The 24586-nt window shown below is 43.6% G+C and overlaps 1 protein-coding gene across 2 annotated transcripts; it reads left to right on the top strand.

The window, feature by feature from the left end:
• Positions 1-74: 74 nt before the first annotated feature.
• STARD7 (StAR related lipid transfer domain containing 7) lies at positions 75-23209 on the top strand. Of its 2 annotated transcripts, none has more exons than XM_081870050.1 (9): positions 75-477; positions 4401-4844; positions 11969-12159; positions 13012-13061; positions 13648-13758; positions 13850-13932; positions 14545-14644; positions 16913-16997; positions 21114-23209. In XM_081870050.1, exons 2-9 carry the CDS (start codon positions 4420-4422, stop codon positions 21311-21313), a joined length of 1245 nt encoding a protein of 414 aa, XP_081726176.1. In that variant the 5' UTR covers positions 75-477; positions 4401-4419; the 3' UTR covers positions 21314-23209. The 2 variants fall into 2 exon arrangements, with proteins under 2 accessions (XP_081726176.1, XP_081726177.1); XM_081870051.1 differs by lacking the exon at positions 75-477 and adding an exon at positions 795-1022 and having other exon boundaries at positions 4409-4844.
• The last annotated feature ends 1377 nt before the right edge of the window (positions 23210-24586 follow it).

Below are 24586 nucleotides of genomic sequence, written 5' to 3'. Positions count from 1 at the left end.
TTATCCTGCACTGCCTTTTCGGTCGCTTATACGCAATCAATCAATCAATCAATCAATCAATCAATGCAGAAGGGTGACATGTTTTACGTTTCCTCAGTACATGAAGATTTAGCAAAGGGTGGTGGTAGCGCTTGCTGATTTTCATACCCGGCGCAGTTCCGCCGTTCTTAAGTGCGATAAGAGGCTTTGTTTCTGAAGCTTGGTGTGAGGGGAAAAGGTGTCTACATGTGAGTCGGTGGCGGTGGCCTGACCTTACCAAAAACACAGCTCGTCCTCCAGCAAGCCACGCAGGCATCGCGAGGGGCAGCCCCGAGTGGGGACCTGCTGTCTCCAAGGCGCCCTTGAGCGGGTCACAAGGCAGAGAGGAGGCTTGGCGGCGGCTGACAGCAAGATCAAACGAAGGAGCTGGGGCAGCCTAACCTGCTGGCTGCGGAAAGAAGACGGATGCCCCTCTTCTCCAACCGGACGGCGAGGACGGTGAGGGAGCGGCCAATGGCGGGGCGCTGTCGAAGGACCGGCGGGCGGGGCCTAGAGGGCAGGGGGCGGGACGCAGCGGGCGGTCGGGCGGGCGGAGTGTCGCTCGTGCGGGGGCTTCTTGGCTGTGAGGGGAAGCGGAGGGCGGCAGGCTGGAGCCACCCGGAGCGCGTCGCCTCTCAGTCCGCTAGGCCGCTGGGCGCGGGTCGCCAGGTGAGTTGGTGCTGAAGGTCGCCCGCCTCCTGGCGGGGGAGGGTTGGGGAGTCGGTCCCTCCGAATTCTCGGGGAGGCCCTGGCCCGAGTCGGGCGGGAAGAGGCTCCTCAGGAAGAACCGGCAAGCCAAGCCCCTCCCGTCTCCCCCCGTTAAGCGGCCTGGGCCTCTTTCCTTCCCTGCCCAGCCTGCGGGGCTCGCCCTTCTTTGCTCCCCTTTGGCCCAGACGTGGCGCCTTTGCGTGCGCGGCCCTCTTGCCTCATTCGGCACGCCCCTCAGGGGAATGCGCGCACACGCCTAGGCCAGAGCGCAGATCGCGGCCGCGACAGGGGGGTGCGTCGCTGGGGGCCGGAGTTGAGCTGCTTAGCGGGCCACGGGATTTTGCCACTATATTGTGTGCTTTTATACTGTGACTAGGGCTGGACAGTTTCTGGTTTTCGATATCACGGTATAATGCCAGCTAAACATCGATATCTCGATATATATCTGAAATAAGGTTGGAGCTTATAATAATCTAGTAAAAATATTGAAAAGAATAAAAATCTAAAATTGATGCGTGTAATTAAATGGAAAATTACGCAGTGATAGCACGTTTAATTAAATCATTAAAGATTTCTGGAGAATCTATTACTGTTCTGTTAAGGGCTTTATATACCCATAGTTACACCTTGAATTGGGCCCTGTAACAAATTAGGAACTGGTGCAGATCAAGTTTAGAAAGTCAGGTAGACAATCTAGGTTCCACATGGTGCCTAGTTACAGATGGTCATCCAACCTCTGCTTAACCCCCCCCCCCCCCCGGGAAGGAGAGTGTACAACCTCCCTGCTTCCTGCTTGCCAGGTCTGCAAGGCCAGCTGGGCAGTGCAATCTCAAGACATTACAAGGTGAAAAAATATGAAACCTTTATCTCAGTCTGGAGTTCATACCAGTAAGAGACAAAATATCAATATATCACACACCCCTAACTGTGATCCTTGGATGAAGGGCAGTATAGAAATACAGTAAATAAACAGAATAATGATTAGGGTTGCAGGGTGGCATTAGAGTAGACCCCTGTTAAAATTAATGGACCTGGCCAAGGCCACAGTTACACTGTACATTTCTGGTGCTGTAATAGGATTTAAAACAGTCATGGTTTCTCCCAAAGAATTATGGGAACTGTAGTTTGTTAGGTGTGCTGAGAGTTTTTAGGAGGCCCCCTATTCCCCTTGCAAAGGTGCAATTTCTAGAGTTCTCTGGGAAGGATTGGTTGTTAAACCATTCTGGGAATTGTAGTGCCTGATGTGGCTGTAGAAACCAGTATGGGGCAGACATGCTTTGCTGCAGCTGGGGTAGATGAAGGTTTTGCTGGTGCACCATGGTGGTGGTTCTTTGGGCATTGCTGAGGAAATACATTCTTACTGCCTGTCTCTAGGAGCTGCAGTCATCTGCAAGGGATTCCCCCATGGAGGGGTTACTGTTGCCAGCCTTCACAGTAATTAAGTACTGTATTTCTGGTTCACTCTGAAAATCTGTAGCATTTCTTTTTCTCCTGTAGTGAATTGGGTGCAGTTCCTATGCCACTAAGAAGGCTGATCTAGAGATTTGGACCTAGATTCCTGAAGGAAGCTTTGCTATTTACTTGCTTTATCACCTAAGGAATATTGTTCTTCGCTTCCGTTCTTTGTTGTAACCATCTCATGTGCCAGTAAACACAAAGCCTTTATAAATAATTTGCAAATTTAAATATTTCCATGTAAAGAATTTGGGGAAAAGCAATTTTTTGGTGTTTTTGTTTACTCAGAACTTTGTCAGCAAACAGAGTAGCCCAAATAAAGATTATTAGTGGTTTGCAGGCAGGATGATCTAGGCTGTATCCAACAGTCATGCTTAGTAGACCCCTTTAATTTCAATTTCATTATTCCATTAATTTCAGTGGGTTTCCACTGAGTAGAATTTAGTTGCTTACTACCCTCTGTCCAGGAGGCACAAAAGGCCTCAAAAGACTTACAGGAGGAAGGGTCTTTGCACCTGACTGGATGGGTTGGAGGGCTTCTGTAACCTTAAGGCATGCTAATGTCTAATCTTCTGTGACACCTGAAAGAATTAGGCTGCACTTATTTGGGACTAATCTCCATTCAACTCACAATGTAGGTTAGAGCTGTAAATGGCTTACTGTGGTCCTGTCAAAGAATCAGTGGCTGCTTGTCAGCACAGAATTGCGAAGGAATGTCAGTTTTAAGATTGCACCCAGAGCTTCCTGCTCCTGTCCACAAACTTCTTGGCCATTAAGGGACTAACAGGTTTGTGCTTGGGATCAGCTACAGCAGCTGAAAGAGAAAAGCAATTGCTGCTCATTTATCTGTTACCTTAATATTCTTGTGCAAACCCTGAAGCAATCCTGGGTGAGGGTGTTCCATTGCAGCTGCTGCAGAATGCCTTGTGTGCAAAAAGATGCCTGTCAAACACTTCTTCCTCTTTCATGCTTAGAGTACAGGCGTGACTATTAATGGTCCTGCACCAGGGTCATTGCTGGGTGATTGTTAAGTTTAGGCTGTTTGAAAGACTGAAAGCTAATGCTGCTAATGCAGATTACCTGCCAGGTTTTGCTGTATTGTGAAAGCAAGGTGGAGCTGGGAGAGAGCCTGTTTATTTTTGGCTCCTTCTCTGATTGGAGAGGAGGTCAAATCACTGGAAAATTGTGGGAGGGTGTGTCTCCAGTTTGATAAGCAGAATTTCTGGCAAAGGAATGCAGTGAACAATTTGCCCCTTTCATTTGATTTGTGTAGTTTGGTGGTGTTTATCCTATTTCTTCCCCGCAAGCCATATCAATGATTCTACTGCTTTTGGGGAGACATATTTTTTTAGACAAGCTACTTGCTCAAAGCTTTCAAAATGACACTTTTCAGACTAATCCCCCTCCTCCACCTTTTCTGTATTCTTCCTGTTGACTATTACTGTGCTGGCTGACAGAAGCTAATCATTAATTTGTATATTTTCTTGTGGATCTGCCTGGTATCCACTTGAAGAAAAACTGTGCTTGAACAGAAGGGAAAGTTAGATACCACAGATTCAAACAATGCATGAATTGACCTATCTGCTGGTGTATTATAAATTTCCTGGCCACCTTCTCTTTTGGCCTAAATGAGCTTGCTTAGTCTAATTTCAAGCAACTGAGTAAATTCTGTTTTAAAATAAATAGAATGACTTAACTAAAATAGTAACGGCAATTGTGCTTTGGGAATAACAGCACACTAATCCTCTTGGTTGTGCTATATGTTAATTGGATGAAGTGGCTTGTGATTTCATCTATAAAACACAGCAGGGCAAAATAATTTTTTAGAAACTTTTTGCTATGCAGTAACACAGAAAAATCATGCATACTCACACTGAACAAAGCAAGGGTCTGTTATGGTGAGAGCTTTTAAAAATTGCATTACTGTCATTCAGGTAACTGAAATTCCATAGTTGCTCTTCATCTATTTGATGTTAGTGAGGTAAATAAGTCTTCTGTCAAGGTTTTGATGGATTGTTGGTGGGAGGTAGGGGTACTTTCCAATGTGGCTACACTTGCTTCTTTGTTCCTTTGGTGGCTTTTGGAAGCCTAGCGTGAGGCTAAAGCCTGGGAACGGCAGAGCTGCAAAGTTAGTAGGGCATATTCTAAGCACGTAGGTGTGAAAGACTTCTGTTGGCATCTTTTGTGACTAATTTTCTGTTCTGATCTCTCTTCCCAAGTCCGTGAGGCTTGGCAGGAATGTTCCACCCACTTCATTGGAGGCCTCCCTCCAGCATTTATTCCTACTGCACGAATACTGCCCGCTTCATCGGCTACAAAGGGAAACTACAACTTGTTTGGCAAAATGAGAAGTCCTTGAAAGACAGGTACCAGTGGCTGCTCACCTGGCTACGGAAAGGAACAGAGCAATGTCCAAGGCAGAAAAACCTACTCTCGCTGCTGGCCAACCAGTGCAGCTATGTGACCGGCCATAGGGTCCTGCGTGCTCAGCAGATTGGACAGCTGTACAGTAACATCTACTCTGAGAGAACACGCAAAAGCCTCTTCAGCTCCTTGTGGCGCAAATTCCTAGGGCGTTATACCAGTGCCTGCAAGCTGATGGCAGCCGTCACAGGTGTGTTCTTGTGGGAAGAGGAGAGGATCAAAGAAGAGGAGCTGAAAAGGTGGGTCTTAATTTTCCTTCTAAGGGCCATTATAGGCAGAAAACATTGTGTGCTCTTTAATTTTGTGGATAACTTGGCATATTCCTTTTATTTCTGTTTCCATGTTTTGCTCTGAAATTAGTATTTCAGTTTCTTTGATCTGTATTTTTGGAGGCAGTGCCAGATGAGGTGGAATATTTACGTCGTGGTTCCCTCCCAAATAAATGGTTGTTGCTCTATGGATGACTGTACAAACTTTATCTTTTTCTCTGTCAAATGAAACTTGTGACTGAGTTGGGGAGGGGGAGCCTTGTCCCTTTAGTGGCACAATAGTTCTTCCGGGTCTACTGGACAACAGTGGGGCAAGACTGAACCAGCTCCTGGCTTGGAGGACTGGCCAGTGATTCTTTTATAGTGTCCTTTGAACAATAGGGCTGTGTGTAATCTTGCTGCAGTTTGAAGTTGGCATTCCCGTTAATTGGTATTCAAAAAAATTATAAGTCATCCTTGGCTAGGAATATTTAAATACTCAAGAAAAGTGATAATAAGTAGAGAAGTGATAGATGGGTAGTAATAGGTGTGATGGCTTATGGCTTACAGTCAAGGTGCAGAGGTTTCATCATCCTACATAGTCTCAAATAGCTGAAATTGTGTTTTCTAAACTTCTGTCAGGAGCCGGAGTCAGGCATAGTTCAGCAATAAAACACCCGGCTTCAGTTAAGTTAACTCTATTCAAAGAAACCAAAACAGTACAGGCTTTTCCCCAGTAGGTCTTTCCCAAATTGTGGCAGTTGTGAAGACTAAAGATCCCTGCCTTTCCACCGCTGTCTAAGGTTCCTTCCCCAGCAAACTAAGGCTCCTTTCTCTTGTTTCTCTATGATCCACCCTCTTCATTTCTCTGCGTCTTCTGGGACACCAGGGGGGAAGAGGGCTGATCACAGCAGGACCAGCCTGCCTCCACTTGCTCATTGAGCCCTGCTACCTCTTCAGCTTCTGACACATCCTCCCCCCAATCTCCCTCTTCTCCCTTTGACCACCTGTCCACATCCCATCACCAGTACCCTGGCTCTGAGCCTTCTTCCTGTGGGGGTTCCCCAACTGGGCCTCCCACCACTTCTCTGCATCCAACCAGTCCATGACAACTACATATCAATATTTTGAACACCAGTAAACGTTTCTATGATTGGTTGGCCTAACAATTTAGCACTAGTTAACTTTCCTTTTAAAATCTACTACTTTTTTCTTCACTATACTATTTAGCCCCTGGTACATTATTTTTTAAAAAACCAGAAGTGTTCTGCTCAGATGTGTGGCATTTTGGATTATTATTGCCTGTATTGTACTTTTTTTGGGGGGGGGGGTCAATTCCAGATTTAGTAGCGGGTATATAAGACCTGTTGAGAATCTCCCCTGACCTCAACGGGGCATCTTTAAATGAAACACCCTGTGCAGCTGTCCACAGGCAGTGAAGGATAGACTACAGACTCTGTATTTGGAAATGGCTAATCTCCAAAGGCTAGACTGTAATTTGTGAAGGAGGGTATTACCCTAACTAAATCTCATTTGGATGACTATGAGTCTGCCCTTTAAAAGTGTTCGGAAACTTTAGTTGGTCCTGAATGCTGAGGACAGGGTCCATTTTGGAGGGCACATGACTCTATTGTTTGAATAATATAACTGACATTGGAGGCATTTCCAGGAAAAAATCACAGTGCTTTTTATGGCTTTTAAAGGCTCTAATGGCTTAGGATCAAGATACTTGATGGATTCTCTTCCCCTGTATGGAAGTGCCTTGCTTCTAAGATTTTTGGGAGACACTAAGATCTCTGTGTACTGCAAACATTTGAAGTGAGGATGTATAATAGGGCCTTTACAGCGGCTACACCACGGGTTTGAAACTCCTTCCCAAGGGAAACCCAGTCCGTCACCCTGGGCAACTGTTTCTTCCATAAAATGGGTGCCCCGGGAAACTGCAAGCATAACATCTGATGACCGTTTCCAAAATAATAATAAAAATGACAGGTTTTAAAATCCAAATTGCCTGAGTGTTCCTATCCTTCCAAAAGCCTGGGCAAATAAAAATGTCTTCAAATTCTGCCTGAACATATTCAGATCAGGAAAGTGCCTGATCTACTAGGAGAGGGAATTCAGAGACAGGATGCTGCCGTGGAGAAAGTCCTCTCTCAGATTTGCCATCTGCTGCAATAGAAAACTACAAGCTGGGGCATACATTGAGCTTTTTGTTCAAGCAGGTCTTTGACTTGAGGGGGTGATTGTTTGCCTTCTGCAGATTTTTATTAGTGGCTGCTCTCTTATTTTGTTCTGTTGTTGTTGGAGGGCAGGGTTAGGGGATACATTGTGTGTGCTAGCTGTCATGTATGGGGAGCTTGGGTACACATTTAATAATAATGTTGTCCTGAAGGAGCAATGTGGCTTACTTGATGTTTGATTGTGGGGAGGAATGGCAGGATTTCCCAAAAGGTGACTCCATAATGTTCCACAAACATTGGGCCATGTTGGGGCCTCTTTGGACTTCACAAGTGTTCCCCTCCCTTGCAACCATCCTAGTCAACCTCTTTATTTGAGCACTAGATAGGAAGGAGTTTTACTCCTCTGATTGGGTATTTGGGATCAGAATTGTTCTATTAACTCTTGTCATGAGTAGCTGTGTGTGTATGAGTACGCTTGCAAGCATTTAGCTAATTATGGTAAAGAGTGGATCACGATAGATGGGGTGAGTGATTAGTATCTGGGATAAAAAAAATGGAGTCTGGTTTACAGTATTTCAACAGCAGCAAAAACAACCTAGGAGAATCCTCCTTGGATGATGTGTTTAGTAGCCTGTAAAACCAACTGCACTGTCAATGGAAACTTTTTGCAGCTGTTAAGTGGCAGATGATATTGTGGGAACAGGATAGTCTGCATATCTCTTGGGGATGATGAGATGATGGTGGTAGGAGTAGTAATAATAATTTTATTATTTATGCCCCAGCCAGCCTGGGCATCTTCCAGCACATATAAAAACATAATAAAATGCCAGACATTAAAAACTTCCTGATACAGGGCTGCCTTCAGGTGTCTTATAAAAGTTGTGTAGTTCTTTATTTCCTTGACATCTGAAGGGAGTGTGTTCCACAGGGAGGGCGCCACTGCCAATAAGGCCCTCTGCCTGGTTCCCTGTAATTTCACTTATTGCAGTGAGGGAGCCGCCAGAAGGCCCTTGGAGCTGGACTATCCTTGAACCATCTTCATTCTCCCAATAAGGGCAGTAAAATAGGGCTGGCAATTCCTCCCCTTAAATCCCAGTTTGAGGGGATTTTGCCGTTTGTCTTGCAGAGGTGCAGTTTATTTTCAGTTTAAACTATCTTTGCAACCAGAAATATGGCTTCCCATGCCCTCTCTTGACTTGCCTTCGCACTGATTTCTAAAAGTATTTAATATGCCACTTAACAACAGTTTTCTGTAAGTGACTTAACTGTTATAAAAACATTGAAATCATTACGTCCACCAGTGATTCATTAAGTCAATAACCAACAATAGACCCATCACTCTAATTTATCTCTAATTCTCTTGCAAAACATGTCTCTCCCGTATTGGTCTCTGCAGCCACAACAGGCACTGTAACTCCAACGGTTTGACTTTACCCCAGATGGTGCACTCTTCCATTGTTTCTTGAGGCAGACGGATGCCAACAACAACCTAGAGGTAAAAACCTGGGAATGGCTGGCTTGCCTTCCAGACCCCCCTCTTCCTCTTGGACCCCAAGATGCTGCAAAGTGCCTGCATCAGACATCTCTGTGTGTCAGACATCTGTGTGGTGGACTCTCTCTCCCTTTGTGACCCCTAGTGTTCTTCAAAGATTTGATGGCAGCACCCTCTTAATGATTACATTCATGAATCTGGTTCAGAGATTAAAAGCGTGAAGGAAGCTAGCTATTCATGGTGCATGTTTGGCATGCAATCTCTCTCTCTCTCTCTCTCTCTCTCTCTCTCTCTCTCTCACACACACACACACACACACACACACACACACAGAGTTTTAGCATGTCCTACTGCAGACTCTGCAAAAGTGCTCAGCTTTAGCCTTTTGGAAGCATGTTTGGTTGGCCTCTGGGACTTACAGCTGAATTGGGAAATTTCAATGAAATTTCAGCTTCATTAGTTTGCTGGTGTGAGTGGCTTTTTGCTACCCTGCCTCCTAACATCAAGATGGACTGCAGTCTTCAAGTATGTGCCTGTAAAGGGGGGGGGTGGCTGGTAAGAGCTTTTTGTACTGCAATGAGGCTAACTACTCAAACTCACCATAAATAGTGTTTAATCTTTTGACATGCTCTCAGCTTTTATAGAGAGGAACTTGTTTATCAATGTGTTGGAAAACCTGTTCTTGACCCAGTCTAAAGGAATCTTCTGGGTAACCTTTTCAGATATTAGCATACAGTGGTACCTCTGGATGCAAACGGGATCCATTCTGGAGCTCCGTTCGCATCATGAGCAGAACGCAACCCGCGTCTGCGCGTGCGCGGGTCGCGATTTGCCGCGTCTGCACATGCGTGTGACGTCATTCTGAGCGTCTGTGCGTGCACAAGTGGCGAAACCCGGAAGTAACCCATTCTGTTACTTCTGGGTCGCCGAGGGATGCAACCTGAAAAGATTTAACCCGAAGTGTCTTTAACCCGAGGTATGACTGTATTGCTGACTTCAGCTCTCTGCATGTTTAAGCATTGTGTAAATGTTTCATCCTTTGTGTAATCATGCTCAAGTTGCAGTGTCCCAAGAGGCCATCTGAAACCAGCTGGATGATAGCACTTGCTTTTGTTAAGGCTTCTGTCTCTAGTAACCAGGTCAAGATTAAGCAGCTGTACTCTTCTTATCTTTTCTAGCAGCTTCCAAAATAACATAGTATCAGTGTCTTCCTTTGCTGCCATCATCAACTTGTTTTTGGTGGGCTGTGAGAATTACACAGCTGATGAATGACTGACAAACAGACAAACAAACAAACAAACAAACAAACAAACAAACAAACAAACAAACAAACACATTATGTAATAAAACCTCTATGAAGCTTCAATTCTGGGCCCTCTGCTAAAAAGTATTAGATTGCCAGGTGCTAGAGATGCAGTCTTCTCAGTAGTGGCCCCATGCTTATGGAATTCCCTCTCTAAGTAGCTACATTTGGCCCCTACATGGATTACTTTAAACTGGTAGTTATCTGCCACTGTCGTTTTAGTTTGCTATTTTTGCTGCATGCATTTATGTGTATGTTCTCTTGATATTATACTTCTCTGACAATATCTCTTTTAGATGTGTTACTGTATAATGCTTTCATTTTTTAACAGTTTGTAATGTATTCTGGATTGTGTTTTGAGTTGCCTTGAGTGGAGCAACCCTGAAAGGCAGCCTTTAAGTACCTAAATAAAAAATACCTTTATCCTTGAGGATAGAACTGTACAAGAGCTAGGTGTGACTAAATTAGTGCAGAGGCCCAGCAACCCAGGATGGAGCTGTGCAAACTCCATTGAAGTGAATAAGATTTGGGCAAGAGTTATCTTGTCCAAGTGTCATAGGATCATGGGAGCAACCACAGAGTCAAGACCAATGCTCCCTCTAGTTCAGTGTTTTCTACACTGCTTAGTAGTGGCTCTCCATGATTTCAGACAGGATTCTCTCTCAGCCCTAGCTGGAAGTGCCAGGGATTGAACCGGTGATCTTTTGCATGCAAAGCATGTGTCCTACTGTTAGGGTATGACCCCTCCAATACTTAGTAATCCTTCTACCTAGGATTTTGTGACACATCTTTTGCAACTGCACTACCCTGCAAAACACCTGATTCACCTGGCAGCAAAAATATTTTTTATTATATTTTATTTATTTTGATGCCGGGTGAATCAGGGGGTCTGCAGGGCAGCGTGGCAGCAAAAGACACATCTTTTGCTACCTTGCAAAACTCCTGATTTGCACAGCTGCAAAAAAGAAATGTCTTTTTGCTGCTGCGCTGCTGGGTGAGTCAGGTGTTTCGCATGGATAGCATGGCAGCAAAAGACGCACATCTTTCGCTGCCGCTATGTCCAGCAGACCACCTCACTGCAGCCAAGCAGGTGGAGATGCTAGGCACAAAGGGTGGTGCCCAGCTAGTTTGGAACACTGGATAGACACGATTGAAAACGCTCCCACCACAGGATACCCATTCCTCCAAAACAAACTTAGGAAAACCATCCACTATTTCATCACACAGTCCAAAACTTAACAAAACTTGACGAACCAAAGGCTTATATTGCCTAACAGGCTTCTACAAAAATAATAAACCCATACTGACACAAGAAATACAGGACAAACTAGGGGACACCCAAATGCCTGGGCTAACACACTGCCAACTGCATGCTTCTTAAACAACCCAGCAGTAAAAACAGCAGCCACTAAGCCTTTGACCACCTTTGAAAACCTTCTGCTGACAATAGAGGGACATGGCAAGGGGGTGGCATCCACAATGTACAAAGACTGCTCCAGAATCCCACAAATCCCCTCATCTCAATCAAAAAACAATGGGAGTATGACATAGGCTACAAAAGAAACTCTACCCAATGAACTAATCTGTGGTCTAAACCTCCCTTTAAATCCATCTCAGCCAAAAGAAGGGAACTCACCTTGAAACTTACCTATAGATGTTACATAACACCATGTAAGTTGCTGCTGATACACCCAGGAACCTCACCAAAATGCTGGAGAGGCTGCACCTCTATTGGTACATATCTCCACGTGTGGGATTTCCCCAAAATTCAACCCTTTTGGACACCAGTGCTACAATAAATATGCAAAATAACTAAACAGGTATTAGAAGCCACCCCATAACTAGCTCTGTTGAATATTTTCCAAGATGGGCAAGGATATCAGGGATTCTTAAATGAAATAAATGATAATACTGGAAATGGGTGTTATTACACAACACAATTGTGGACTTGGTGCTGCTCATGCCTACATCCTGCTTGCAGCTTCCACACAACATTGGCCCTCATAAAAATGCCATCCCATTCCCCATCCCAGTTCTAAACCAAAGAATCGGATGATTATGGTAATCTAAGCTGTCCTGATAGGTTGAATCAGACTGAGCATGCCCTAACTGATGATTGTTGTCCTCCTTTCATCACAAGGTCTGCAGAAGAGATGAAACGCATGGAAGAAATCAATGTGTTCCAGAGTAACAAAGGAATGAGCCAGACACAGGAGCCAAAGGATGCAGGTTCTGTTTCCAGGGATCAGAGCTGGGAAATGGTGATGGACAAGAAGCACTTCAAGCTATGGCGGCGCCCAATTGGAGGGACTCATCTGTATCAGTACCGAGGTAGTTCCTGCTTCCTGGATTTCCTACTTGGAAGCCCATTTGTGTGGCAAGAACACTTGAAAAAACAACAGCAAACTTGTTAAGGGGCTTTCAGAAGAACACAGACTGAAAAAGGGGATAAAAACAGTTATTTTTAACCTGGGCTGGGTTCACGGCCTTTTTTTTAACCAGCAGAAACAAATGCAAAAGTCTCTGTATTTGGGGGGGGGGGGGAGAGAAATGCACAGGAAATGCAGTACCCCTCTGTCCTTGCCCCCAATTCCTTGAGCCCCTTGCTTGCTGGAGAGTTCCAGGGAGACCCTTACTTGTGCTGCAGTTTGGATAAGGAAGGAAATGGCAGGAGGGACACCTGCAGTTTATTTCTTAGCCAGGCTGGAGGCTGTGGGTAGCTTTTCTCACCAGAAGGCAAGCAGAGTGAGGAAATTTGGTGTGGACACCTGATTGTTCAGGGGAAACACCATAGATGATGCATGGTTTACATGTTTGCTGGTAGCTGTAGAGTTAGTCTGCAGATGGACATGAATTGGAAAAGTGGTACTGGCTTATGGGCACCATGTAAACACACATCAGAATTGTAAACAGCAAGAAAAAAAGATGTCATCTTCATGGGAGGATGGGGTTGGAGACTCGCTTGATGAGAAGCAAAGAGATTAGCATGTACAGAGTAACTGAAATCCATGCATTAATCATAGTAGTAGTATTATCACTGCCAGCAGTAAACTTGTTAGTCACTTATTGTTAAACTTATTAGTTGCATTAGACTTACATTTTGACAAAAACATAAATGCAGTATACTGTAGAAAAACCATCATATAGAACATTAACAATTTATGTCTTGTCGTTCCTTTGTAGTCTTTGGGACATACACAGATGTGACACCTAGGCAGTTTTTCAATGTGCAAGTGAGTATTTTCATCTCTCTTCCATGCCCCTCACTGAGTGAATGATGTCTCTAATGTAGCCTTCACCAACCTGGTGCCCTGGGACTACACCTCCTGTCCATTTTGTGCTGGTTGAAGCTGATGGGAATTGTAGTCCAAAACACTTCTAGAGGACTCCAGTTTGGCAAAGGCTGGTGCAATGAAGATTCAACTCATACTGTGTTTTGAATGCCCCTGTTCTTGCTGCTGTTCCTGTTCTTTGAGATGTCTGACTACTAGGGGGAGTGTCAAGGGCACCAGAATGCAGTGATCTCAATTTGCATTCCTTGGAAATAAAGGGAAACTGGACTCAGAGTTAATACCTTTCGTAGCCGAGGTGAGGGCCTTTGGGACAAGCTTCTCCACCTGGTGCAGCAAGCTCAAGTGACATCGCTTCATTGCCTCCCCTGGGTGTTTGAAATGCAGATTAAACCAGGAGGCATAAAACCCATCTTGCCTCTTAGTGAATTGTCACAGTATTTCATCATTTCTTAGTTGGCACTTCGACAAGTAAGAAACAAATTGTAGGATCATCTCAAGGGAACTCTTCTGGATTCTTATCTTCTAGCTGGATACAGAATATAGAAAGAAATGGGACTCACTAGTCATCAAACTGGAGGTAATTGAGAGAGACCAGGACACTGGATCAGAGGTTATTCACTGGGTAACTCATTTTCCGGTGAGTTTTTCTTTCTCTGGCTTCCATATAATGACACTGGTGTGTTGATGGCAGCTGCTCCAGGATTACAGCTGTGTCTTCTTCCTTTCAGTATCCAATGTACTCACGGGACTATGTGTATGTGCGACGGTACAGTGTGGACCAGGAGAACAATTTGATGGTGCTTGTGTCACGGTAAGGGATCCTGGGCCAAGTGGAAGATACAGCTGCATTTATTCTGCAAATTAAACTTCTCTATAGAGCTACTTACTTTGCATAATTCTGTCCTCAAGGTTTGGAGAGGTTATGGGGGGAAATGCTGGGAAATGAAAGGAGATGAAGACATGAAAATTGCATCTGGAGGTATCATCTACTTGCCCTACAGCTGGTTGCACCTGATAATACCTATATTTTTGAGATATATTTATATTGTAATACTTTTTGATTGGTTTAGATGAACTTTCCTCACTACTCTTCTAAAAATCTTTGAGCTGTGGAATACGTTCAACTTGCAATATTTTAATATATTTGTTTATTTGTTTGTTTATTTAATATATTTGTTTCCATTCTGTTTCAGTTTAATTATTTTTAATTATTACCTTTTATATGTATTTAGCTTTTCATATTTTATCTACATTAACTTGTGTAAGCTGCCTTGAGTCCCAGTTTGAGGAAAGGTGGGACATAGATATTCTTACTCAGATTATAATATTTATTTAACTGTGATGAATTCTGCACATAGAGCTGAGGGGAATTTTGAAGTTTTTCCCCGTGAAATCTTTGTCCTTTCTCCTGTTTGGTTGCCAGAGCGGTTGAACACCCAAGTGTCCCTGAAGATCCCGAATTTGTCCGTGTTCAAACTTATGAATCTCAAATGGTTATCCGCCCTCACAGTTCGTTTGATGAGGTGAGTGCCCAACTTTTACAGGAGAAAGTTGGTTTGGGTGGTTTTTCCAGAACTATCTACCCAAGAGGCGAGACTGAACCAAGTGGTAGTCATTGAATTAAAATACCCAGTTTTTTAAACTGTGTTGAGTCTAACTTCGAATGTACCCTGTATTGGATGACTTCTGGAGAGACTCATATCAAGGCCTCAGAGTATGAAAATGCATTTGGAAGGTCCCCTCACCTAGAACACTGTGGCTGATCTGAATTCCTACAAAGGTAGGAAAGGGGTGGTTAATTTTCTATGGGCCTGTGGTGCAGCACCACTGCATAAGATTAGCCCACCTCGTCTAGCATCCTGTTCCCACAGCGGCCAACCAGATGCCTCCTATGGGAAGCACGAAAGGCGGATCTGACCTGAGCACAACTGCATGCTCCCCACTTGAGATTCCCAGCAACTGCTATTCAGTGGCATACTAACAGTGGAGCATAGTGAGTGTGGCTAGTAGCCATTGATAGCCTTATGCTCAGTGATTTTGTCTCATCCTCTTTTCTTCATTTTGTTAAATTTCAAATATAAACAACATGAATAACCTCCTCCCCCACAGATGAGTACAAGCTGTCATGTCTGAATGAAAGCAATTCCAGTCATAATGCCCATCTTATGAATATGTCTTCCCATAGATCACCATGAGATGTTTGTCCTCTGCATCCATTTTCTTTTGTCACAGCACAACTAATAAAACACCATAAATCTTCTCATTTCTTCATTCTTGTAGCTTGTTGGTTAATTTCCTTGAGGACCAGGTCTTATAATTGTGAAAAGCAAGTTTCCATCAATTTAGTATTTAGCTGTGTTTTGGAAATTGTTCTTTTTGCTGCTGTCATGGTGTGAACAAAAACATATTTTGGGGTAAGGTCTTGGGCTTCTGAATCATGTATTGACCAATGAGCAATCTTTACATCTAAATAGTTGTTTGATTAGTAATCATTTCAGCCTTGTGAAATACTTTTATCCAAAATCACTGGATAGGACCACCACTTCTGATCCTCTTCTGAAGCCGTCCAAGTTGATGGCCATCATTACATTCTGTGGGAGTAGTTTCTATTGTTTAAGTGTACACTGTACATATCTTTTCTTTTGTCTGCCCTGAATACTTAGATACTAAGTACGGTCGTGCCTTGGTCCTCGGACATTTTAGCTCCCAAACACTGCAAACCCGGAAGTGAGTGTTCTGGTTTGCGAACATTCTTTGGAATCTGAACATCTGACGGGGCTTCCACAACTTCTGATTGGCTGCCGAGCTTTTACTATTTAGGGAGCTATTGCAGCACAGTCCCTTGAATGCAAAAGATCCCACATTCATACCTTGGTACCTCTAGTTAAAAGGGCTTCAGTCAGGAAGCATTGTTAGCGGGAGCCTCTCTTTGCCTCCCGAGACCCTGCATAGTTATTGGCTGTCAGGATGGACAATACTATAAAAATACTCCAGGACTGGGAACATCTGGCTTCTGGGCCCTCTCAGTTAAGCCTACCGTGCCCTTTTGGGGCAAATGTGTGCCTGCTGCTGGCTTGAAATTTGAATCATGTGATGTCAGATGATTTGCAGGTGGATAAAGCCTGTGTATAAAGTCTAGTCTTGCTGTTGCATGAGGCAATGCCATGCTCATAAACTTTTCTTGCACCTCAGAAGGCCAGATGGGAGCTAGCCTCCTTAACATACATAGTTCCCTTAAACATTTTATGCCATTTCCAAATGATCCAAGCAGAACACATCAGTTCTGTACTGCAGGGTGGTCACTGTGGCACCCACTGCTGCTTTCTCTGGGACTCATAGAGGTCCCTATCCCCACTAAAATTAGTCTTGAAAGAAGCAGTTAGCTGCAGCCCAAGAAAACGGGGTGTGGTGTCTGCTTGAGGCCTATGACAGGTTATTCAGTTTGCAAGTATGGCACAGGTTCCAAAAAGCTAGCAGCCCCTGCCAAATGGATTACAGATTGGCTACCTATTTGTGTTGGTGCTAAGTTTTTGAGAAGTCAGGTTCCCCAAGAATTGCCTTTGCCCATTAGAACCTTGAGTTTGGTGGTCCTGGAGTGTGGTTTTTCTTCTGTTAAATATTTCCATGCTGCCTTAGTCTTTCTAGCGGTTCTGCTTTGGTTTGTGTTTTTCATTTGTTCTCCATGGCTTTATGTAGAAGTGTATGTGAGAAATTAAGTGAATAAAGGGATGGAGTTGTCCTTGCTGGTCGACCTCGCAGGAAGGGCCTGCTAACTCCCTTTCTCTTTTCAGAATGGCTTTGACTACCTGCTAACATACAGTGACAACCCGCAGACAGTGTTCCCCCGGTACTGTGTCAGCTGGATGGTCTCCAGTGGTGAGTCACTGCATTGGGATCTCTCGGTTTAACAAGCAAAAAAACCTTGTTGACCAGAGGAACTCTCTGCCAGCAGATGTGTAATGCTTGCCATGGGATCAAAAAGTTCTCATTTTTCAAATCAGGATGCTGAAGAAGGCCATCTCTGATAACTTTCCCTGCCAGAGGCATGGATTAAATTATCAGTGACAAAATACTCCCTTTGTAATGGCAGGGACTGATGGCGAGGTGCAGTCTAAAACATCAGGAGGGCACCAGGTTGCCAAATGCTGCCTTTTGGGCCATTCAAAGGGGTTTGACTTGAAGTGACTGCTGTGTTCCTTGGGGATTCCTTGGTACCAGCATCTTCCTGACATAAGCAGTCCTTTAGATCCTAAGATCAAAGGTCCTGATCCAGCATGATGGCTCGTAGGGCTGCATTGTTCTGCAGCACTGCTGGTCACTGTCCTTTTGTTTGAGGGCTGTTTCCTTGTGTTTTAGAAAGATGATTCCTGAACCCTTACATGCTTTCACAGGAGATACTCATGTTGCCTATTGAATTACTGCATATAAATTTTTAAAAGTACCAGTCATATCCAGGTTTATGTGGAAGCAACTGCCCACAGACTTTGTGGGATTTGCCCTTGAGTTTGCCTGGGCTTAACGCCTCCCTCCATTTCTTAAAGCACCAAAGACGCCACACGCTGTGGATGCCATGGGTATCGCATGTCCACATGGCAAAGTCATCTGCCGATGGCTGATGTTACTGTCTTACACAGGGAAGATGGCACAGGCAGGCCTTCAGTGAGTCCCAGAACAAAGTGCTCTGAGAGGCACAACCATGGGGTTTAGGAACAGATTTTTTTAAAAAAAGTTTATTTACTTACTGCTCCGTGTTTATAATTTGCCTGTCACCTAATGGTCCCAGGGTGGAAAATTAAACAATAAAATTAAAAACAGCCGGTATAATTTCCATGCAAATAAAGCAGCAGCAATAAAAGTCCAAACCAGTGTGCCTTGCCTTTCCCCCAAAAGCCTGAGCAGGGAGGTACATCTTCAGCTGAGAATGAAACAATGACACTGTCATGGTTCTTCAGAGGGCAGGTCATTCCAGAGGCATTGGGCCACCACCAGGAGAGCCCAACTGTGGATCACCACCCCAGGTATCTCATTGGGTGAGGGCGCTTCTAACAGGGCTTTCCCCACAAATCTTAATATTTAGGCAGTATGGGAGCAGGCATTCTTTCATGTTCTAGGGACCCAGGTAGTTTTGGGCTTTCAATACTAACATAAGCAGTGTAACTTTGTCCTGGAAGATGATAGGCATCCAGTCTGATCAAAATTGGTGCTGTGTGCAGCCGTGTTTTGTACTAGTCGCAGCTTTCTTTTTTTTTTATAAATTTTTTATTAAAGTTTCCATAATTTTTATGACAACAAAAATAAAACAAAACAATACATTAGACACTACAAAAAAAAACAAGTATAATTTCAAAATCTTATTTTCTTATATATTTTTTTATATATAAATATTTATTAAAGTTTTTAAATATAAATGCACAAATAATAAACAATCTTACTTCTGTCACAAACATAGTTTCATCACTTCTTTGGACTCCCTCACATCTCCCGCTCCCATTTACATCATTAAAAGTTTTTTTCCCAAACAAATTATCAACTTGTTTACAATCTCATATCCACTCATTCAAATATAATCTAGCAATTCTTCCCAAAAAATTTTATATTTTCTTTAGTCTCACTTATCATCAAATTTAAATCTAATTTAGTGGTGGCCAATTTTTTATAATCTAGCATCCTTCTTAACATTCAACCAAATTACAATGTTAAAAATCTTATTTTCTTATAGTTTACTTCCCCGACTTCCTCATACTTCCCCTTTCTGTATTCCAATTTTTAATCAATTATTCAGCAAATCCTTCCCTTATTTTCACCTTAAGTTTAACCTTACTTATTTTCTTCAACTTATCCTTTACCGCTAGTAACTGCTTATTTTCTAATCCAACATCATTTTAACACTCATTGATTTTACAGTAGTTCTTTAAATAGTCCTTAAATTTTTTCCAATCTTCTTCCGCTGTTTCTCTTCCCTGGTTTCGGATTCTGCTCGTCATTTCTGCCAGTCCCATGTAGTCAATCACCTTCATCTGCCATTCTTCCACGGTGGGTAGATCCTGCGTCTTCCAGTACTTTGCGATGAGTATTCTTGCCGCCATTGTAGCGTACATAAAGAAAGTTCTATCCTTCTTTAACACCAATTGGCCAACTATGCCCAGGAGAAAGGCCTCTGGTTTCTTAGGGAAAGTGTACTTAAGTACCTTTTTCAGTTCATTATAGATCATTTCCCAGAAAACCTTAATCCTTGGGCACGTCCACCAAAGGTGAAAGAATGTTCCTTCAATTTCTTTACATTTCCAACATTTATTGTCGGGCAAATGATAGATTTTTGCAAGCTTGACTGGGGTCATGTACCACCTGTAAATCATTTTCATAACATTTTCTCTTAAGGCATTACATGCCGTGAATTTCATCCCGGTGGTCCACAACTTTTCCCAGTCAGCAAACATAATGTTATGACCAATGTCCTGAGCCCATTTAATCATTGCTGATTTAACCTTTTCATCTTGTGCATTCCATTTCAGCAGCAAGTTATACATTTTTGACAAATTTTTAGTACTGGCTTTTAACAACTCACTCTCCAATTTTGATTTTTCCACCTGGAAGCCGGTTTTCCTGTCTATCTTAAAGGCCTCCATTATTTGATAATAATGAAGCCAATCTCTCACTTTCCCTTTTAATTTATCAAAACTCTGCAATTTTGGTCTGTCCCCTTCATATTCTAAAATTTCCCAATATCTCGGCCATTTAGACTCCATATTAAGCTTCTTAACAGCTTTCGCTTCCATTGGCGACAACCACCATGGAGTTTTATTTTCCAGCAAGTCTTTATATCTAGTCCAGACATTAAATAGTGCTTTCCTGACAATATGATTTTTAAAACCTTTATGAGCTTTAACCTTGTCATACCACAAATATGCATGCCACCCAAAAGTGTTATTGAAACCTTCCAGATCCAAAATGTCTGTATTCTCAAGAAGTAGCCAGTCCTTCAGCCAGCAGAATGCTGCCGCTTCATAGTAAAGTTTAAAGTCTGGCAGGGCAAATCCCCCCCTTTCCTTTGCATCAGTTAAAATCTTACATTTTATTCTGGGCTTTTTGCCCTGCCAGACAAATTTAGATATATCTTTCTGCCACTTCTTGAAACAGTCCATCTTATCTATAATTTGCAATGTTTGAAACAAAAACAACATTCTTGGCAATACATTCATCTTTATGACCGCAATTCGACCCAACAAGGAAAGCTTCAAATTTGACCAAGTTTCTAAATCTTTTTTCACTTCTATCCAAATTTTCTCATAATTATCTTTAAATAAATTCAGATTTTTATTTGTCATATTTATTCCCAAATACTTCACTTTCTTGACCACAATTAACCCTGTCTCATTCTGAAACCTTTCTTTTTCAAAAGGTGTTAAGTTTTTCTCCAATACCTTTGTTTTTAATTTATTCAGTTTAAATCCTGCCACCTGACCAAACTCTTGTATTAATTCCAAAACCCTTTTCGTACTAGCTTCGGGTTCCTGTAATGTAAGTACCAGGTCATCTGCAAACGCTCTCAGTTTGTATTGTTTAGCTCCGACCTCATAGTCGCAGCTTTCTGACCATTTTCAACAGAAGCCCCATAGAACACATTGCAGTACTCCAGTGTGGAAGTTACCAGGGCATGGGGATAACTTTGGTTAAGCTTTCTCTGTCCAGGAATAGTCATAGTTGGTGCAGCAGCCAAAGCTGACCTAGCCACTGAGGCCACCTCAGTCTCAAGTGACGAATGACTCAAGGAACACCTCAAGGAACTGTGCATCTGTTCCTTGTGAGGGAGGGGCAGGATTCAACCCCATCTAGAACTGGCTGACCTACCAGTTCCCAGACCTGAGACCTGCCCATCTACAGAACCTTTTTCTTGTCTGGATTCATGGCCTTAGCAAAAGTATGTAATCCTTTTATGCTGAGAGTTTGATATGGGTTGACTTCTCTGTTATTCCTCCTTTCTTTCCTTTTCAGGCATGCCAGATTTCCTGGAAAAACTGCACATGGCAGCTTTGAAAGCCAAGAACATGGAAATCGAAGTGAAGGACTATATCTCTTCTGCCAAGTCCCTGGAGTCTGGCAGCAATGACAGCAAGGAGGGGAAGGCCAGCATGCCCAGCCAGGATCACAAAGGTGAAGGGACCTGCAGCCCTATTCAGATAGACTATGCTTAAAGGAGAGTGCTCCCCAACCCCGCGCTCAGAGTTGGCAGCCCAAGCCTTTTCATTCTGCAAACTGGAAAGGATGAAGATTGCAGGGATGCCTTTGGGACCTTAGTTCAGCTGGTCACTTCCTGTCTCTATAACTCCTCCCTCTCCTGTGCCATCTTGGAAGAGGGCAGTGATCTTGCCATTGGAAGCCAGGCTCAGCAACTTTGTAAAGCAATTTTGTGTGCCACTTGTATTCTGGTGATCTTCTTTTTCCCAGTGGGGATGTTCATGGCAAAAGTCTCTCTCCTTTTCTCTTCACACACATCCCCGCCATTCCTTTGGTGCTGCCAGATGCCTTTCAGAGGTGGCCCTGCAAAACCAGCAGGGCCACCATAGCCTTGACCCTTTTACAGGTAACTGTGGCACATGAGCCCCTGCAGTACCTCCACTGACACGTTGAGTGAAGCCAATCCAAAATACTTGTTGCTGGGGCAGGAACTCTGCATCCTCAGTGGGGCCTGAATGCTTTCTTGGGGCCCTGTGTGTGCCACCTGTGCAGTGTGTTGCTCTGCTGCCAACGTGCCTTTTTCTCCTCTGGCACTACCGAATGCAGCTTCAGGCTGCTGGAAGCAGACACTGTCAGGCTCTGGGTCAGTGGTGTTGTTGCATCTCTGGCACCTGCAGAGTGAAGGAAGGCTATATTTTTATGCATCTTGTTTTGTTTTCTCCTCCTTGGCTTGATAACATTCAACAGCTACTGGCTCAAGTTCTGGCTGGAGTTATTCTACTCCCTTTGTCAAACTGATGGTAGCCCCAAATGTTTCATTTATAGTTGTTCAAAGCAGAAACAGGATCTGCTTGTGCCAACCGTAAATCAGTTGGTTTTCTTGGTTGATTTCGTCACTGGATTTGGAGAAGCGCCTATTAGCTGCCGACTTCTCACTAATATGTTTCCAGGGTGGTGGGGAGGAAATGGAGCTTTCCTTTGGGAAACCCTTGAATAGAACTTGAATACCTGACATTAGTGTGTGTGTGTGCATCTCAGGTCAGAGTGTCTAACATGCTTTTGTTTTGGCATGAAAGGCTTTGAAACCACCTGTAAAAGTAGATTAGAAAGTAAAGTTTAACATCTTATAACACAAAAGGTTTGGTTTTCAGGAGAGGAGGGGGAGTTGAAGATGCACATGCATCTGTCCTACATATTCTCAGTTTTTTTAAATAACTTATCATTGGCTTGGTTTTCTTCCACAACCTAGAATGTACTAATTTGTGAGTCTCAACTTCTTCATTTATCGTTGAGGCTGGCGGGGGAGATGACATTCCTACATGCCTGCTATACAGGTGCACTACTGCCTTCGATTGTGTTCCGTGTGAAGCAAAGGCGTGTGCCAGTGTTCTCCTTCCAGATACAGGCACCATAAGCTGAATTGTCCTGAAGTGGGTCATTGGTAAACACCCAGGGTACCTACTTCTACAGTGAGAGCATTCTGCTGCTTTCACTGTACTCAAAGAATGCAAAGTAGAATGAATCGCAAGTGAAGCTTGATGTTGTATATAAATATCCTCAAGGAACCACTTCTGTGCAAGTGAAAAATTGGGTGCATTTCCCGCCCTCTCATTCTGTGCATTGAAGCATGTGATGTCTTTTTAAGAAGCTTCATGTGGAGCAGAAAGGAGACATCCAGGTTGTGTTGAGGAGATCCAGTGCTAAAATGAGAGAGCACCTCTTGGCTTGGCAGCTGAGAGTTTCAGGCGGCTGTATCTGGGGGGTGGGGTGGGATGAAATTGTGCATGAAGACCCCTTTGGTCTTGCTCTGTGGCCAGTTTGGCCTGTTAAACATAGCTACTGATGCTTTTAATTAAAGCTCGTGTTTTTATTAGAACCAAAGCACCAATAAAGGTAACCAGTTGGTACGACAACCTCATGAGTCGATCCTTTTTGGGACTGAATGGGACAAAACCTCCTTCCGCTAGAGCAATTTGGGTTTTTTTGTTCGTGTGGAACATCTGTCACGTGCCCCATGCACATTACTCTCTCCAAAAACAAAGGTGGTTTTAAGTCCTGGGGATTAAGTGGAAATGCAGCGCTAGTTTCCTTGCTGCTCATCAGCAATGCAGTCGTGTATTGCACCTTCTCATACTATCACATCAAGACCTAAAAAAGGTCAGTCCACTGGCAGGAACATCATTCCAAAAGTTACGAAGGTGAGACTAGGGATATAGGACTTTGAAAGACTGAAAGGATGCCTCAGAGATATCCTGTTACTTGTGAAGTGACCCACAGAAATCGACCCTTCTCTGTGTCAGCAACAAATTACAACTGTGTACTGGAGCAATTCATGTGTTGTGACAAGAAAAAGCTGATTATGCAAATTTGCTATGAAGCCGTTTATGATTTTTCATTTCTTTGGCTTTGCCTGTCATGGAGAGAGGCAAGGAAGCTATTGCCCTAACGACAAGAAGTTTTAAACCAGGTGTATGTGGTTTTGGCATGGGAACATAGAATGCTGCCTTAATGCCCATGAGACCACTGGCATATCAGTATTGTCTACACTGACTGACAGCGGCTCTCCTGGGTTACAGGTGTGGGGCACTCCCAGCCTTGCATGAAGATGCCAAGGATAGACCTGGGAGGACTTGGTGTATACAAAGTAGGTGCTGTACCTCTGAGCTTCAACAGCCTGTTTTCCATCGGCATCTTCCATGTCCATCCAAATCAACCAGTAGCTCTGCACAAGTCTTGAGCCGATGGAGTGAATTGGATCTATTTTTACTTTCTAAAAGTCTGTTGACTAGTTGCCACTTAAGTGTTGCTCTGAGCACATTCCCCAGGGCTAAAGAAGCTCTCTAAGAACATAAGAGCCTGCTGGATCAGGCCAGTGGCCCATCTAGTCCAGCATCCTCTTCTCACACTAGCCAGCCAGACACCTGTGGGAAACCCACAAATGGGACCTGAGCACAAGAGCACTTCTGTAGCTTCCAGGAACTGGAATCCAGAAGGATAATGCCTGTGACAGAGCAGAGCAAAGCAAAGCCATCATGGCCAGTAGCCTTATCCTCCTTAAATTTGTCTAATTTGTTCAATCCTCTGTTAAGTTGGTGGTCATCAGTACCTCCTCTGAGGGTGAGTTCCATAGTTTAACAATGTGCTTAATGAAAAAGTGCTTCCTTTGATCTGTCCAACATTCATCTTCATCGGATGTCCATGAGTTCTGAGTTTTATGAGAGGAGAAAAACACGCTGTTCATGTCATGCACAATCCACGCTGTTCATGTCATGCACAATTTTATAAACTTC

The sequence above is a fragment of the Podarcis erhardii genome, assembly GCF_964252035.2.
Source record: "Podarcis erhardii genome assembly, chromosome: 7".
NCBI lineage: Eukaryota > Metazoa > Chordata > Lepidosauria > Squamata > Lacertidae > Podarcis > Podarcis erhardii.
This window is presented reverse-complemented; position numbering and strand designations above follow the sequence as displayed.